Source organism: Cricetulus griseus (assembly GCF_003668045.3).
Source record: "Cricetulus griseus strain 17A/GY chromosome 1 unlocalized genomic scaffold, alternate assembly CriGri-PICRH-1.0 chr1_0, whole genome shotgun sequence".
Lineage (NCBI taxonomy): Eukaryota > Metazoa > Chordata > Mammalia > Rodentia > Cricetidae > Cricetulus > Cricetulus griseus.
Window position 1 is genome coordinate 86,029,471 of NW_023276806.1, and position 17,667 is coordinate 86,047,137.

The 17,667-nt window shown below is 37.9% G+C and overlaps 1 protein-coding gene across 1 annotated transcript in view; it reads right to left on the reverse strand.

Moving 5' to 3' along the window:
- Rsrc1 (arginine and serine rich coiled-coil 1) overlaps positions 1-17,667 on the reverse strand; it is a 348,477-nt gene that overhangs the window by 320,312 nt on the left and 10,498 nt on the right. Inside the window, exons 2-3 of the mRNA XM_035451720.1 lie at positions 13,435-13,630; positions 12,845-12,970 (exon numbers count right to left, since the gene is read on the reverse strand). Coding sequence (XP_035307611.1) covers positions 12,845-12,970; positions 13,435-13,628 — 320 coding nt within the window. The 5' untranslated portion in view covers positions 13,629-13,630. The remainder of the gene's footprint in view (positions 1-12,844; positions 12,971-13,434; positions 13,631-17,667) is intronic.

Here is a 17,667-nt window from a genome sequence, read left to right on the forward strand (position 1 = left end):
TGCACTGAGACAGGCAGGAGCCACTTCACTGCACCTGCCTCTTTCCCATGCTGGCAAACCTCAGCTCAGTAATTCCATAAGGCACCATAGGGGTGAAGAGAAGGTAGGGTTTGAGGTTTACAAAGGACTGCCCCCAAACAGATAAATACTAGTGACAGCAAGATACAGCAGGAAAGTTTGCTGTGGCACCAGAGAGCCCATGGTAGTTAAAACAGAGGCTGACTTGTCTGATTAGAATTGGGCAAAGCCACCCCTGAGAATGACAGAGAAGACTGTGGGACATGCTACAGCATCCTTGCACTTTCAGGAGCTAGCAGAGAGAACAATGTCTGTACCTCCTATTTAAAGAATTGATTACTACATTCTAGCAGGTCAGTAAAACAAGAATGGTAGGTTATACTTGATGCATCACAGACTATTCAGTAACACAGATTGCTGAAAGAACAAGAGAACAAAAGTTCCTGAAGAAGAAACTATCAAACCTAAGGAAATTTTCAGAGGCCCCTGAGTTATCTCCACAAGCTAGTCAACTGTTGAAGTACTTCCTCTATAAAACACCAGTCCACAAATACATGGAACTGTTTTCAGTTGCACAAAACACAATAAAACAAAATAGCAACAAAAATAAAAAGGACACAGAAACTTGGTTCAATAGATAGTTATCTAGAAGTCAACTTAAAGAAATAAAGAAATATACCAAAATGGCTATTGGGAGAAGGGAAGTCATATTCCCCAGTAGTTACAGCCAGACTCATGCTCAGCAAAGCAACCCTAATTGGTGCAGAAGGGCATGGAATAAAAACTAAATTAAAGAGTGATTGCATGGTGACACAGGCCTACAGTCCCAACATTTGGGAGGCTAAAACATGAGGATCACAACTTCAAGGCCAACTTGAGATATATGCCAAATACTAGGGCAGCATGGAATACAGAAAAAGGCTGTCAGAAAAGGAGAAGAAAGAAGAAAGGGAGGAGGTGGAGAGGAAGGAAGGAGGGAAGAGAGAGAGGAGGGAGTAGAAGAGGAAGCAGGAAGAGTGGGAAAAGAAAAAAGGGGGAAGAGAAAAAGAAGAGAAGAAAAGGGAGGAGGGGCAAGAGGGAAGAGAGAGGAGGAAAAGAAGGAGGAAGGAGAGGGGAGGTAAAAACAGGACAAGATAAGGCAAGACAACAGATGTGATGATATTCAACTGTAATACCAGCACTTGAAAGGCTGAAGTAAGCTTACCAAGAGTTTGGGTTCGGCTTGTGCTACACAGTGAGTTCCAAGCCATCCTGGGCTACTGTCTCAAAAATAAGAGAAGGGAAAAACTAAAAATGAATATCAACAAACAGAAACCTGGAGGGCTGGAGAGATGGCTTGGAGGTTAATAGCACTGGCTGCTCTTCTTGAGGTCCTGAGTTCAATTCCCAGCCACCACATAGTGGCTCACAACCATCAGTAATAAGATCTGGTACCCTCTACAAGCATACATGCAGGCAGAACACTGTATATATAACAAACAAATAAAATCTTTTTTAAAAAAAGAAAAAGAAAAAAAGAAGCCCGGTTGTGGTGGCACACACCTTTAATCCCATCACTCTGGAAGTACAGGCAGAAGGAACTCGGAGTTCAAGGCCAGCATGGTCTACATCAATGGTTTTCAACCTGTGGATCATAACTCCTTGGGGAGGGGTCAAAGGACCCTTTCATAGGGGTCACTTAAGACTCTCAGAAAACACAGATATTTACATTATGATTTATAACAGTAGCAAAATTACAGTTATAAAGTAGCAACAAAAATAATACTTGGGAGTCAACATAGCATGAGGAAATGCATAAAAGAGTAGAAGCATCAAAAGAGTCTATATAGTGGGCTCCAGGACAGCATAGTCTGTAAAACTGAGTAAAAAGAATGGAAGGTATATAGGAGATATCATTAGCTGGACAAATATGTGTACTTTGGTAGTTCCAGGGGAGAAATAAAAAAGAAAGGATAGAAATTGTATTTGGAGAAATGAAAGCTGAATTTTTTTCTAAATAAAACAGAAAATCAGCTCCTGATAGAAGACAAAACTGCCAACTAAAAGTACTAAGATATACAAAACTGTGTTACAAAAATAAAATATATTTCTCAAATAAAGCTGAAGGAGCTCTTCATTGTTAGGTCTATCTTACAATAAATACTAAAATGGCCTGCAAGTTAAAACAAGGAAACCCTGGACAGCATCATAAGAACACAGGAAAAAAGCTAAGTGGAATAATAACTCACAAACACAATGCTGCAATACTATAATGATACATAACAAATTGTTGGTGTTTTATATTTTTTGTGTTTTGTTTTCTGATGCTAGAAATGAAACTCAGGGCCCCAAGCATACTAAACATATGCTCTACCACGGAGCTATAGTCCCATATTTCATGAAGCACTTTTTAATCCTGGCAGAAAATTTCATCCTGAGTGAGATAACCCAAACCCAGAAAGACAAACTTTACTCAGAGCATCCGGAATTTATACTCTGAGAATTAAGAGTCAAATGAGGCCAGGGGGTGGTGGTACACACCTTTAATCCCAGCACTTGGGAGGCAGAGGCAGGCAGATCTCTGTGAGTTCAAAGCCAGCCTGCCCTACAGAGAAAGATCCAGGGAAGTCAGGGCTACACAGAGAAACCTGTCTCAACCTCCCTACCCAAGAAAATAAAAAAATAGCCAGGCATTGGTGGCTCATGCCTTTAATCCCAGCACTGGGGAGGCAGAGGCAGGCAGATCTCTGTGAGTTCAAAGCCAGCCTGGTCTCCAGAGCAAGTGCCAGGATAGGTTCCAAAGCTACACAGAGAAACCCTGTCTCGAAAAACCAAAAGAAAAAAAAGAAAGAAAGAAAAGAAAAGAAAAAGAAAAAGAGTCAGAGGAGTAAGGAGTTCAATCAGAAGGACAAGCTGCAATGGCAAAAACATGTTTTTCCATAAAGGCATAATATGAATATCAACAGCTGAAGTAAACTCACTCCTATCAGCTACACCTGGGAAGGACACATATACACATTCCAAGAATAATTGTACATTTTGAAGAAACTGAGGTCACAATGGAAACAAATTGAAAACCTTGATATTAAACCACACACATAGGAACACCTGATTTTTGACAAAGAAGCTGTAATTATACAATGGAAAAAAGAAAGCATCTTCAACAAAAGGTAATGGCCTAACTGGATGCTGGGGTGTAGAAGACTGCATATAGAACCATATCAATCGCCATGCACAAAACTTAAGTCCAAATGGATCAAAGACCTCAACATAAATCCAGCCACTCTGAACCTCTTAGAAGAGAAGATAGGTGGTAACCTTGAACGAATTGGTACAGGGGACCACTTCCTGAGCATAACACCAGTAGCAAAGACACTGAGATCGACAATAAATGGGACCTCCTGAAACTGAGAAGCTTCTGTAAGGCAAAGGACACAGTCAACAAGACAAAAAGGCAGCCCACAGAATAGGAAAAGATCTTTACCAACCCCACATCTGACAGACGGCTGATTTCCAAAATATACAAAGAACTCAAGAAGCCAGTCTCCAAAACACCAAATAATCCAATTAATAAGTGGGGTACAGAACTAAATAGAGAATTCTCAACAAAGGAATCTAAAATGGCTGAAAGACACATCAGAGAAATGCAAATACCATCTTACTCCCCTCAGAATGGGTAAAATCAAAAACACCAATGACAGTTTATGCTGGAGAGGATGTGGAGAAAGGGGAACACACCTCCACTGCTGGTGAGAGTGCCAACTGGTACAGCCACTTTAGAAATCAGTATGGTGGTTCCTCAGGAAAATGGAAATCAGTCTACCACAAAATCCAGCAATTCCACTCTTAGGCTTATACCCAGAAGATGCACATTCATACAACAAGGGCATCTATTCAACAATGTTCATCGCAGCATTATTTGTAATAGCCAGAAACTGGAAGTAATCTAGATGCCCCTCAACTGAAGAATGGATGGAGAAAATGTGGTACATTTACACAATAGAGTACAACTCAGAGGAAAAAAACAATGGAATCCTGAAATTCACAGGCAAATGGATGGAACTAGAAGAAACCATCCTGAGCGAGGTAACCCAGTCAAAAAAAAGACAAAAATGGTATGTACTCACTCATATATGGATTTTAGAACTAGAGCAAAGAAGTAGCAGCCTACAATCCATACCACCAAAGAAGCTACGAAAGAAGGAGGACCCTAAGAAAGACACACATGGTCCCCCCCCCCCCGAGAAGGGGAAAGGGACAAGATCTCCCAAGCTAATTAGGAGCATAGGGGGAGGGGAGATGGAGTGAGAAGAAAGAGAAGGGGAGAAGGGGAGAAGGGGAGGGGAGAGGAGGACATGAGGGAGCAAGAAGATCTAGTCAGGGGAAGAACAGAGGAAAGCAAGAAAAGAGATACCATAGTAGAGGGAGCCATTATAGTTTTAAAGAAAATTCTGGCACTAGGAAAATGCCATAGATTGACAAGGTTGACCCCAACTAAGAATCTAAGCAATAGTGGAGAGGCTACCTTAAATGCCCTTCTCCGATAATGAGATTGATGACTACCTTATATACCATCCTAGAGCCTTCAACCAGTAGCTGATGGAAGCAGAAGCAGACATCACAGCTAAACACTGAGCTGAACTCTGGAATCCAGTTGCAGAGAGAGATGAGTGATGAGCAAAGAAGTCAAGACCAGGCTAGTGAAACCCACAGAAACAGCTGACCTGAACAAGGGGTTGCTCATGGACCCCAGACTAATAGTTGAGAAACCAGCATAGGACTGTTCCAGACCCCCTGAACGAGGTGGTCAGTTTGGAGTTCTGGACAATCTATGGGGCAACTGGTAGTGGATCAGTATTTACCTCTAGTACACAAATGGACTTTGGGAGCCCTCTCCACACAGAGGAATACTCTCTCAGCCTAGACACACTGGGGAGGGTCTAGACCCTGCTCCAAATGGTATGACAGACTTTGAAGATCCCCTATGGAAAGCCTCACCCTCTTGGGAGCAGAAAGGGGTTGGGATAGGGGGTCGGTGGGGGCATGGGAGGAGAAGAGAGAGAGAGAACTGAGATTGACATGTAAAAGAAGTTTATTTCTAACTTAAATTTAAAAAAAAAGAAAAGAAACTGAGGTCACAAGACTCTTGTTTACTTCAAGTTCTCTCACAAGCACTCAGAATTTTCATGCAACTCAATATAGAGATATCTGAATGAGTAACTTTTTTTTAATGTAACTAAGGTTGCTTTGGCTTAAAATAAGATATTCATAAATACTCCATGATAACCACAAAGAAAGGTACCTACAGAAGATATACAAGTGGAAATAAGAAATGAAAGCATGTTAGTACCAAAAACAGGCACAAAGGAAGGTAACAAAGAACAAAACTAAGTCAGAATACAATAAAATAAGAAAGAATTAACTTTCCCTACATAATTACTTTGTTTTTTTTTTCCTTTTGGAGACAGGGTCTCACATAGTCCAGGCTGACCTTGACCTCACTGTGTAGTTCTAATCCTCCTATCTCTACCTCTCAAGGGTTGAGATTACAAATGTGTGCCCACAGATCTAAACAGAGAATTCTCAATAGTGGAAACTCAAATGTCAGAGAAACACTTAAAGCAATGTTCAATATCCTTAGCCTTGAGGAAAATGCAAATCAAAACTACTTTGAGATTTCATCTTACACCTGTCGGAATGGCTAAGATCCACAAAACAAGTGACAGGCCATGCTAGTGAGACTGTGGAGCAAGGAGAATACTCATCCATTGTTGGTTGGAATGCAAACCTTATAACCAGTATGGAAATCAATATGGCAGTTTCTCAGAAAGCTGGAATCAATCTGCCTCAAGATCCAGCTATACCATGCTTGGGCATAAACCCAAAAGATGCTCCATCCTACCACAAGAAAACATGCTCAATCATGTTCATTGTTGCTCTATTTATAATAGCCAGAAACTGCAAACAACCTAGATGTCCCTCAACAGAAGAATAAAGAAAATATGACACATTCACACAATGGAATATTACTCATCTGTTAAAAAAAATGACATCATGAAATTTACAGGCAAATAGATGGAACTAGAAAAATACATCTTGAGTGAGGTAACGCTAACCCAGAAAGATAAGCATGATCAGTGCCTTATTCAGCCATCATCAGAGAGGCTTCCTGCTGCAGCAGAAGGGAAAAAATATGGAGACCCACAGCCAGATATTTTACACACACACAGAAAGAGAGTCCTTGGAACACACAGCTCTAAAGGGGATGTCTCCATCAAATCTCTCCTCTCAGAGCTCAGGGAACTCTATGGAAGAGGAAGCAGAAAGAGTATAAGAGCCAAAGGGGATGGAAGACACCAGGAGAACAAGACCTTCTAGATCAACTGAGCAAGGCTCATATGAACTCACAGAGACTGAAGCAGCATGCATGGACCTGCACGAGTCTGCACCAGGTCCTCTGTGTATATATTGCAGTTTTCAGTTTAATATATTATGGGACTCCTGACAGTGTGAATGAATAATAGGTCTCTGATTCTTGTGCCTTCTCTTGGGTTCTATTCCTTCTTTTGGTCTGCTTGTCTAACTTCAATGTGATGGTTTTTGCTTCATCTTATTATATTTCATTTTATAATGTTTTGTAGTGAACTTTTACATAGACTGTTCTTTACTAAAGAAGGAATGAAAGGAAGTAGATCTGGATGGAAAGGGAGGTTGAGAGGAACTGGCACAAGTAAAGGGAGGGAGAAGTGTAATCAGGATATACTGCATGGGAAAAAAATATGTTTTCCTTTATTTTTCTTTTTTGAGACAGGTTTCTATGTCAGCCTGGCTGTCTATTTTCAATAAAAGGGAGTGGAGGAAGGTCATCAACTTGGGAGCAGGAGGGTGGGGAAGGCTGTGAGAAGGGTTGGAGGAAAGGAACATGGAAGGGGCTGTAGGGAGGAAAAGAAGGAAAGTAATGTAATTATATATTTTAACTAAAATTATATGATTGCAAAAACAAACAAACAAAAATGTATGCGCCGTTTTGTGGGGTGGGGAGCTGGGGAGGGCTTTACATATTGTTAGGCAAGCTCTCTACCAACTGAGCTATATCATCCACCCATGTTTTAGTTTATAAATATGTTAAATGTCTCCAAAAAAATCATAGCAAAACTAAATAGATTAATAAGACAATATGCAATTAATTGCTCGCTACAAGGAATAAGTCTTACTTACAATAGTTAAAAATGGTCAAAACCCCATGATTTTAGAGATCAAAGGCTTTGGGGGTTCAGGAGATAAACTGGAATGGAACCTGTCTTAGTGTTCTATTGCTGTGAAGACACCATGATTCATACAGAAAACATTTTTTAAGGTTTATTTATTTATTACATATGCAGTGCATTGCCTGCATGTATGCCTGAGCACCAGAAGAGGGCACCAGATGTCATTATAGATGGTTGTGAGCTACCATGTGGCTGCTGAGAATTGAACTCAGGATCTTTGGAAGAGCAGCCAGTGAGCCATCTCTCCAGGAAACATTTAACTGGGGCTGGCTTACAGGTTCAGAGGTTTAGTCCATCATCAGCATTGTGGGCAGCATGGCAGCATACAGGCAGACATGGTACTGGAGAAGGACCCAAGAGTTCTACATCTGGATCACAAGGTGGCAGGAAGAGAGAGTCACTAGGTCTGGCTTGAGAATTTGAAACCTCAAAGCCCACCCACAGTGACAAACTTCCTCAAATAATACCACACCTACTCCAACAAGGCCACACCTCCTAATAATGCCACTCCCTATAACCCTGGGGGGGGGGGCAATTTGCATGCAAACCACCACAGAACCAAACTACATTCTAAGTATTTATGTTTATAACCACAAACAAGGCTACTCTCAGCCTTAATCACAGAAACTTCTCTTTACAGTAAACTGCAATGAACACAGATGACTCATGACTGCTCAAAATACTAAGAATAAGTAACAACCCTGGGCTCAGCTCTAAATAGGACATTTATACAACCCTCTAAAGTTCTGGGAACATCACAAAATAAGGAACAGAGAGAATGGAGAGTAGACTACTCCTCCCTGCTGAACAACTGGCTACCAGTAGATCCTGGAGAACATCAGGAAGTATCTTCAGTTGTGTAGCCAATGGTAAGCCCACCAGGCACCAGTAGCCACAAAATGATCCTGGTTAAAATTAGTGGGTAACAAAACAAAAAGATATGAGTATGGAAAAGGGACTTTGACTTGTAGGGAAGGAATGATGATGGGTAGGATGAAGATAATGGAAGGTGGGAGTGAGGAAAAACAGAAAGCATTATATAAAGTATAAAATGTCAAAGAACAGATGTGACCAATAAAATAAAGAGACAAGCCTTAGCTATAAAGACATCTATTGAACAAAGGAAGGAAACAGATATTCTATATAATTGGTAACCAAAAAGAATAGAAGTGGCCAAACTTAGCTCAAACAATATTGACTATAAGTCAAAGACTGTCACAAAAGGAAAAGGTGGTTTTATAAGTTGGCCTATTCAGCAGGAAGGCAGAACAATTTTGAGCACATATGCATTTAACATCAGAGTACCTAAATATATGAAGCAAATTTTGACAAAGATGACATAAAAATATTAGTCACAGTAACAGTAGGATATTTTATACTACATGTTTATTTACTTATTTTGTGCAAATATGTATGGGCATGTACATATCATGGTGCACATGTGGAGATCAGAAGACAACTCATGGGAGTTGGGTTTCTCTTCCCACCATGTGAGTCTCAGAAATCAAACTCAGGTCCTAAGGCTTGACAACAGACTTGACAGCTAACCTTTTCCAGTTAAGCCATCTTTCCAGCCTATTAGAGACTTTAGTACCCCATTTTCAATAATGGATATATATACATATATATGTGTGTGTGTGTGTGTGTGTGTGAAATAAACTATGGTCTATTTACCATTAAGCAATAAAAAGTAACAAGCACTGACATAGAAATGAGAACATTAAGCTAAGAAGAAGGCATGTGCAAAAGACTACTATCATATGATTACATTTACATAAACTTCTCAAATAAAATGCAATAGATTCACACTATAGAATATTGTTCAGCAATGGAAAGACATAATTATCAACACATATAAAATAAAATCTCAAAAGTATTATGGTTAATAAGAAGCCTTAGCAAAATGTACATTGTATGTGAAATTAATCTACTCAAAAAGAAACAAAAACTATGGTTCCAGTTCATCTAGCAAGCAGGAATTTAAAAAAGTTATGAGTGAACTATCAGAAAATGATAAAGGTCTATTATTTTTAAAAAGTATATGCCTTTGTTAAGTTCAGAAAAATATATGCTTAGAATTGTGCATTGTAATATTTATGAATTTTACCACGAAGAAAAAGTTTTAAAGTACCTTTTCAAAAGAAAAATTTATAAAATATTAAATTCTATGAGTAGATACTAAAGTATTTAAGGGAAATATATACTGGAATCTGAAACTATGGATTCAAACCTTAGGATGAATTAATGGACAGAGAGGAAGAAATAAGTAGGTATGTGATAAATCAACTAGAAAGTTAATAGAAATGTCTAAGTAGTGAATATATGAGTATTCAATATAAAATTATATCAACTTTGCTATATACTTGAAAATTTTAATATCTTGAGGGAGAAAAAAATCCATTAAATATAATTGAAGTCATGGTTTCAGGAATATTTGTAGCCTTAAATAGTTTTATCAATAAAGGTTACACATACAAATATAAACTCCTAGCTTTAAGGTAGGAAACAAAAGGACTGGGAAGATGGTTAGTGGGTAAAGGTGCTTACAGCCAGGTCTTCATTCAAAACCTGGAACCCACTAAGTGGAATGAAGCAGTCAGCTCGCATAAGTTGTTCTCTGACCTCCACACACATGCCACAGCATGAACATGACCACACATACACACACACACAAACACACACATACACACACACACATTTATTTTTAATTAGAAAAGTAAGTGCATAAAAACCAAGTACAGAATAGGAAATGAGAACAAAAGCAATAATTAATAACTTAGAAAAACATAAAGCATAATTAATCAAAATCTACTTTTTAATGTGCTTGTTTTTTGAAGCAGGGTCTATGTAACCCATGCTGGTCTCAAACTTGCTAAAGCTGAGGATGACCTCTGCCTCCTTTGTGCTGGCATTACAGGCATGTACTGGCCAAGCCTGGAATTTTTTTCTTTTAAGTCTAGGTAATCTACCAGATAATTTAAATAGGAAAAAAATTATAATAAATAAATTAATGAAAGACAAAAGGAAAATAAGCACTGAAACAGAAGAAAAGCCTAGAATCATTAGAGGGTTCTTTGCAGACTTCTAGGCATTAATTTTAAAATCCGTATGAAATGGATGATGTACTAAACAAGAAAGTTTATCAAAAGTAAGACATATGAAATAGAATATTCAAGCTGTACAATTTCTGTTAGAAAAAAATCAAGAAAGTTACTGTGATGGCACTGGGCCCAGAGGATTTCATGAATCTACAAATGCTTCAAAGAACAGATTCTCAATAACCCAAAATTGTTCCTGAGCATTGGAAATGAAGGAAAACTTCTGAGTTCTCTTTGTGAAGAAAGGGCAAACAATGTAGTTGCTAAATTTAATAAAAGCAGTACAAAAAAAGACAAATATAGCATATAAATATCAGTGTAAAAAATGTACTAAGTTAAGAAATTTAAGAGAACAGACTCTTATACTACACCAAGAAAATTTAACAAATCGATCAACTGAGGCTTACTCCAAAAATGTAACCCTGGTTCCTCAAGAGAACTTTCTGGATGAAAAGCTTCAAGAAAATTCAACACTCAGCACCCATTTCTAGTGGGGGGGAAAGGCTGATGGGCACTCTCATAAAACAACAAAATATACACACTTATAAGACCAGAGACAGGATACACAAGACATTTTTCAATAAAATTACAGGAAAAAATGTATATCCTTTCCAGTTCTGTTGAATGTCAGCTTAGAGGTTAAAAGCGACACAAACAGATAACAGGAAGAATGGAAAGAATGAGAATTAGGAAAGCAGAACTACTCGTAGTTATAGATAAGCCCTAAAGAGCTACACGTGAACTGGAACAGTAAAAGAACTCAGTGGCATAGGATAAAAGACTAATATGAATTCCATAGGTTTCATGTATAAAAATAACAAATAGTTACATATCCTATGTATACAAAACCCATATATAATAGCAGTAAGAAGTTAAACTACTTTGGGATAAATTTAACAAGAAATGAACAAAGTTTTATGAGGAAAATATTCCTTATAAAAGTAAAATAAACCCTAGACTATACTCTAAACAGAACGTAGCATGATAAAAGTGTGAATTGACCTTAGTGTTTAAATTTGATAAAAATAACACCAGGCTTCTATAATAGAACTAGGTGAGTTAGCAGTAAACATATTCATATGTTTTCTAGGTAATCACTGGAAAAGATCAGGAAAAAGAAATGGGAGAATATTCCTACTCAAAATTAAAATATGCTAAAGTCTCCATGGTTGCAGGTACAGTGCCTATGGCAGAACTGATATAAGACCAAGAAAAACATCCATTCATTTTAATTAAAACTGAGATCGCAATATTTATAATTGTTACAAATCAGAAAATATATGCAATATTCAAAAAAGATGAATTAAATTTGACTTGGGGAGAAAAGATAGAAATCAATTTAAAAAATTAAAGAAAAAGAGAATTCAGGGTCATATAGAACTGAACATTAAAGAGCAGAAAGTATTTTCAAAGCAGAGATGATGACAAAAAACTGGAACAAAGAATATGTGCAAATAAAAAAAACCTTGGAACTCTGGGGCTTGTATAGAGAACAACAGTGTATTATACAAAGTGGTTTATACACAGAATAAATAAAAAGCAGAGGTGGTCAATGTCAAATAACAAAAATCCAGAGAAGCTGAACATTTAGATTCAACTGCAATCAGGCTTCATACACAAAGAAAATTATACATTTTATGCCCATTACACTAATGTGAATTCCCAATTAGAGTCTAATACTACACAGTGACTAGGAGAGACAAGAAGCAATCTTTAAAACATTATTTTACAGAAATGAAAGAGGAGTGGATTGGGAGGTAGGAATGGGGTGGGGGGTAGAGAAGAGACTAGCAGAAGAGGAAGGGGAAACTTTTTATTCTTTCATTTATTCCAATAGTTTCCTGTCTAGAGACTTGCAATGACTTCTACATACCTACTTTCCTCAATTCCCTCATTACCATGGTCCTATTCTACTGAATCACATTTCCTACCACTGTCTGAAATACCCAACTCCTCAAACATACTGTATATGTATATGCCACATATGTGCAGGTATCTTGGCACTGGGGTTACAGTAAATGCTGAGCCATCATCTCTCCAGCCCTTCACTTCCTCTTCTTATAGGGTCAACAGCATTATCAAATTAGGGCCCCAACAAAATAACCTCATTTAACCTTCATTACTTCTATAAAAGCCCTAGTTACACACAGGTGCAGGGATAGAAACCTTAATAAATTTTGGAAAGACATAAATGTTCAGTCCATAGCACAGCATGTTAGTTCTAACCCTGAGAGTTTGCAACTCTGGCTCTTCCTTCTTCAGATACTTCCACCATCATTCAGAGACTGAGAAGCCACAACCAGAAAGAAACATGACATGTATCAGTGAGGTTACACTGAGCCATGCAGTTCCAATAAAGTCATCATATAATGACAACTGCATGAGCAGTCTCCACCGAGAAAAGCTGAATTGCCTTCTACTGCTGCTGTGTGGCACTGGTCTAGAAAGTCTGTTAAAAGCAGTAAGTACCAACAGGCATACCTTCTTGTTCTGCTTTTGGACCGAGACCGCTGAACTCTATAGGACTTCCCTCGACCCCTGGACCGACTTCGGCTTCGTTTTCTTCGGGAGCCATAGGAAGAGCTGCTGCTTGACCTGTGCCTGCGTCTGAAATGAACCATAAGCCTCACTGCGATGCAAAGTTTTGGTTGTGAGCATTCACGGGGAACGTAGAATTGTCTCATTCTTGTTGTTTCCCTCTTGCCTCAAAGAAGACCAAGTAAATAAAACATTACTGATCTCCAACACCCAGACAGATGACTCACAGAGTCATCTATTTATGATATTATGAGTCATAATATAGTATACAATCTTTCTAAATATCATCAGATAATGTAAGAATTATACCAACTTTTATCTGCTTGCTTACACACAAAGGATGTAAATACTAGGCCAAATTAGAAAAAAAAATGAAAAAATAAAATAAAGCCTCTGGGTTTGGATTTAACCCTCCTAAGTACCTAAATACTAAAAGAGCATTATTTTATCCAACAAATTTAAAATACAAAATAACATGACTTCTTAGGCACATCACTCTCTGCGTTTTATAAACAAAAATTATGAGCACTAACCTTCTCTCATAAGAATGGGAGCGAGGCTGACGGTCTCTAGACCAGGACCTGGACTCGGACCTTGGCCGCCTCCCGCCCTTCTTACGGCTGTACGTCCTGCTGTCTGAAGAACTGCTTGAAGAGGAGCGTCTCCGGTGTTTCTTTTTTCTCTTGCTTCTGCTTTCTTCCTCAGTGTCTGATGACCGGCGCCCCATCTCTACAAGGTTACAATAAAACATTCCTAACTTAGTAACTCAACTAATGAGATTCAAGATACACATTTTTAAACATTTCAAGAAAAAAAAATGACTATGTTGCTTAAGCTGGCTGTGAACTTCTGGATCCAACTGATTTTCCTCCAATGCCTCCAAAGTAGCTGGAACTACTGGCACATACCTCCATACCCAGCCACATCTTAAAATTTGTCAAAGTAAAATGTGGTTGGCTTTTTTTCCCTAGGCATGAGAAATAGCTTTAACACAATCTTCTAGCTTATCAATGAACTTTTTACACATTCTGAACAAAACTTGAATTTGCACCAACTTTTTTGAATGTCTTTTGAATATCAATCCTAAAGAAAGTTCATTATATCAATTTTCTGACAGCTTAAGTTGTCCTTATCATTAACTTATGATACTTTGCTTAATAATTAACCATCTAGACCTCCATTTTTATACTTCCTGAAGATGAAAAACACTTTATAGAGTCATATTTTTCAAGCAGAGTTCTAAATACTTAAAGTTTGGTTTTTTTTTTTAGATTTTTACTTAAGTTTTATTTTATGTGTGTAAGTGTTTGCCTGAATGTATGTCTGTTCACCACATGAATGGAGTCCAACGACGATATCAGATTCCTTGGGACTGTGGTTACAAAAAGTTGTGAGCTGCCATGTGGGTTCTGGGAATTGAACCCAGGTCCTCTGGAAAAGTTGTGCTCCTAACAGGTGAGCCATCTCTATAGGCCCTGAGTTCTAAATATTTAAAAGGAAAGACCTCATCAGTCATTATGGAAGTATGAGATGAAACTATGCACTATTATCATTTCACTTATGAAACTGAAAGAAGAAATGTTAACTGAAGTACAAAAGTTGATGGTTACTGGGAAGTCAGCCAGCTCTATACAACACCAGCTTGGTATGAGTCTTTCAGAAATCATACAGCAATTTAATTTAAAAATAAAAAGAATGCTGATGCTTTTTTGATAGTACAATCTATTTCTAGAAATATATCTGAAATTTTTTATTAAAAAAAATAAATGCATGGGCTTGACATGTAGTTTAGTTAGAAAACTGATGGTCTAACAAGAGGTTCTCTAGCATTGCAGAAAATCCCTAGAATCACAGCACTTGGGAGGTGGAGGCAAGAGAATCAGAAGCTTAAGGTCCTCCTTCCCTATACAAAGACATAGAGAGCAGGCTAGGTAGCCTGGGATATATGATCCTGTCTCAAAGAAAAGAAAAATTCATGAAGGTTTTATTACAGCATTATTATACCATATTTATGGAGAAGCTATAGGAAAACATATACATAGAAATTTAAATTAAAATGAACATGTAGAGAGATAACCTGAAAAACCAAAAAGAATATAGTTCCATGTAGGGGAAGCTGTAGCCACGCCTTCTTAGGGGCTGGCTACAAGAGTACCTGAGGGCTTGTGAGGGCGTGGTCAGAGTGAGTAGGGGGACTGCGTTTTCGGTTTCGGTTTCTCTTTGCTTCTTGCTGTACAGACTACCACCGGCTGGCTGGTCCGCTCTGTAAGTAAGGCTTTTCCCTATTAAATACCCTTATATTTCTACCTGACTCCGTATTGGTAATTACCTACTATAGTTCCATATAAAGGTTGTCAAAATGCAAGAACGGTTCAGAATGCATCCCCCTAAAAGAAAATAGCAGTTCTTTCAGGCAAAACCACAAGCAAGCATAATAGCATAAATGAATGTGAATAATGAAAATTAACCAGATACCACAGAACTACCCAGCTATAAACCTAGTCTTCAGCTGGCATTACAACAATCAAAAGTACCCCCTCATCTGCATAGCACAAATTACATGATGGAAACAGCATGGCAGGTGGGGTAGCACCAAAATAACCACTGCCACAGCCCAGGATCTACATTTTGCATCTTTGGGTTTGTTTATTTGCTTGTTTGTGTTTTAGACAGGTTCTTACTATTGTTACTCCAAGTGGCCAGCAACTCCCTACACAGACCATGCTGGCCTGCAGCTCTCACAGAACTCTACCTGCCTCTGCCTCCAAGTGCTGGGATTAAAGGTAGGTGCCATCACTAGCAGCTTTAACTCTGTTTTCACTACTCTGACTCGAAAGATGAATTTCTAATTCCTCTTCCCCAGAGTGTAAGTAATAGTACTGAAGTGATTAAATATATTGTTTCAAAATATAAGACATAACTCTTCTTTTCTGATGACTTTCTACATAGTTATGGTTGTAGTTGTATATTTAGCATATTTAGTATACACAGGAAAAAACAAAGAATGTCAGATTCTGGTATTCAGGAATTAGCCAATGAGAACCTTGTATTACTATAAAAGTAGCCTTGAGTGTTTCAAGTGAAATACTTTCTTGATGAAATACTTACTAGTTACCTTACAAAATCATAAAAAAACAGGATTCATCTTATGCAATAATTTTGATCAAATGTCACATCTTCTTTAGTAATTATTCAAAATAACTTAAATATCATGACTATAAACAAAATAATGTATTAAAATACTGGGTTTGGGGGGCTGGAGACATGGCTCAGAGGTTAAGAGCACCAGTTGCTCTTCCAGAGGTCCTGAGTTCAATTCCCAGCAACCACATGGTGGATCACAACCATCCGTTACCAGATCTGGTGCCCTCTTCTGGTGTGCAGATACACATGGAAGTAGAATGTTGTATACATAATAAATGAATAAAATCTTTTAAAAAAAAACACTGTTTTTTTTTTTTGAGAATTATCAGATGATCCAGGACCTCTGAGTCAATTTCAGTTTAAATATTTCTGGTAGGGATAATTCAAAACTTTAAACAATTTACCTAGAACCAGAATTAAAAATTTGTAAATATAGGTTTCTTTAAATTATTTTATTTATTACTACTGTATTATATATATGATATGTTGGCCAAGTCTTGGTGTAATGTGGAAGACAAAGGACAATTTTGGGGGAGTTGCTTTTCTCCTTGAACCACGGATTATGAGAATCAAACTCAAGTCATCAGTGCTTTCACAACAAGCACTCAATTCACATGTCCAACAAACACTGGGAAGTCTGGATGTGAAACTTTCAGTAAGTCACTAATATCCTTTATTCAGCGTCCAAACTGAAAACCAGCCCTGAATAAAAGCTCACCATGATCCTTTCCATTTGAAAACCATGTTCATAAAATTTTACGTATTCATACAATGTACACATATGCACATGTGTAAAGTACACAGCTACATGTTTCCAAACACATATGTATATAATAGCTATTTATAGATCTACATATATTACATCTTCATTAGGTATCCCTGTCCTGTATAGGTATATATTTTTAAGTATAAGAAATACATACTCAATCCAGAGGTGATAATATTTTCTTACTTCTTGGTTTTTTGTTCCTCTTTACTTTGTTTTGTTTACACCTTAAAAACTGACAAAGTGACACGTGTAGGAGTACACATTTTTAAAAACCAGCACACAGGAGGCAGAGGCAGGTAGATCTCTGTGAGTTCAAGACCAACTTGGTCTGCATAACAAGTTTCAGGTCTTCAGACCAGCAGGCCTGCATGGTGCAACCATGTCTCAAAAACAAAACAAAAAGCATGTACGTTTTCCTTTCCACAAACAAGTATTTAAATTAAAATGACTTTTTATTAGGTCTTTTATTCTCTCATTTAGAAAATATTGAAATGCCAGGATTTTAAACTCTTACTTTAAAAATATTGAATATCAGGTATGGTGGCATAATACCTGGAATCCCAGCATTTGGGAGATAGGGGCAGGTGGATTTCTTCAAGCAGGAGGCCAGCCAGGTTTAAAATAGACAGACAGACAGACAGACAGACAGACAGACAGACAGACAGATGCACAAGTAGGAAGCCAGCCAGGCTTAAAATAAATAAATAAATGTGGAGCATGATTAAAGGATTAAAAAGGTAAGTTCACAAGAATAAAAAAAAAAAAAAAAAAAAAAAAACTAATGGTGGTGGTACATGCCTTTAATCCCAGCACTCCAGAGGCAGAAGCTGGCAACTCTCTTAGTTCCAGGACT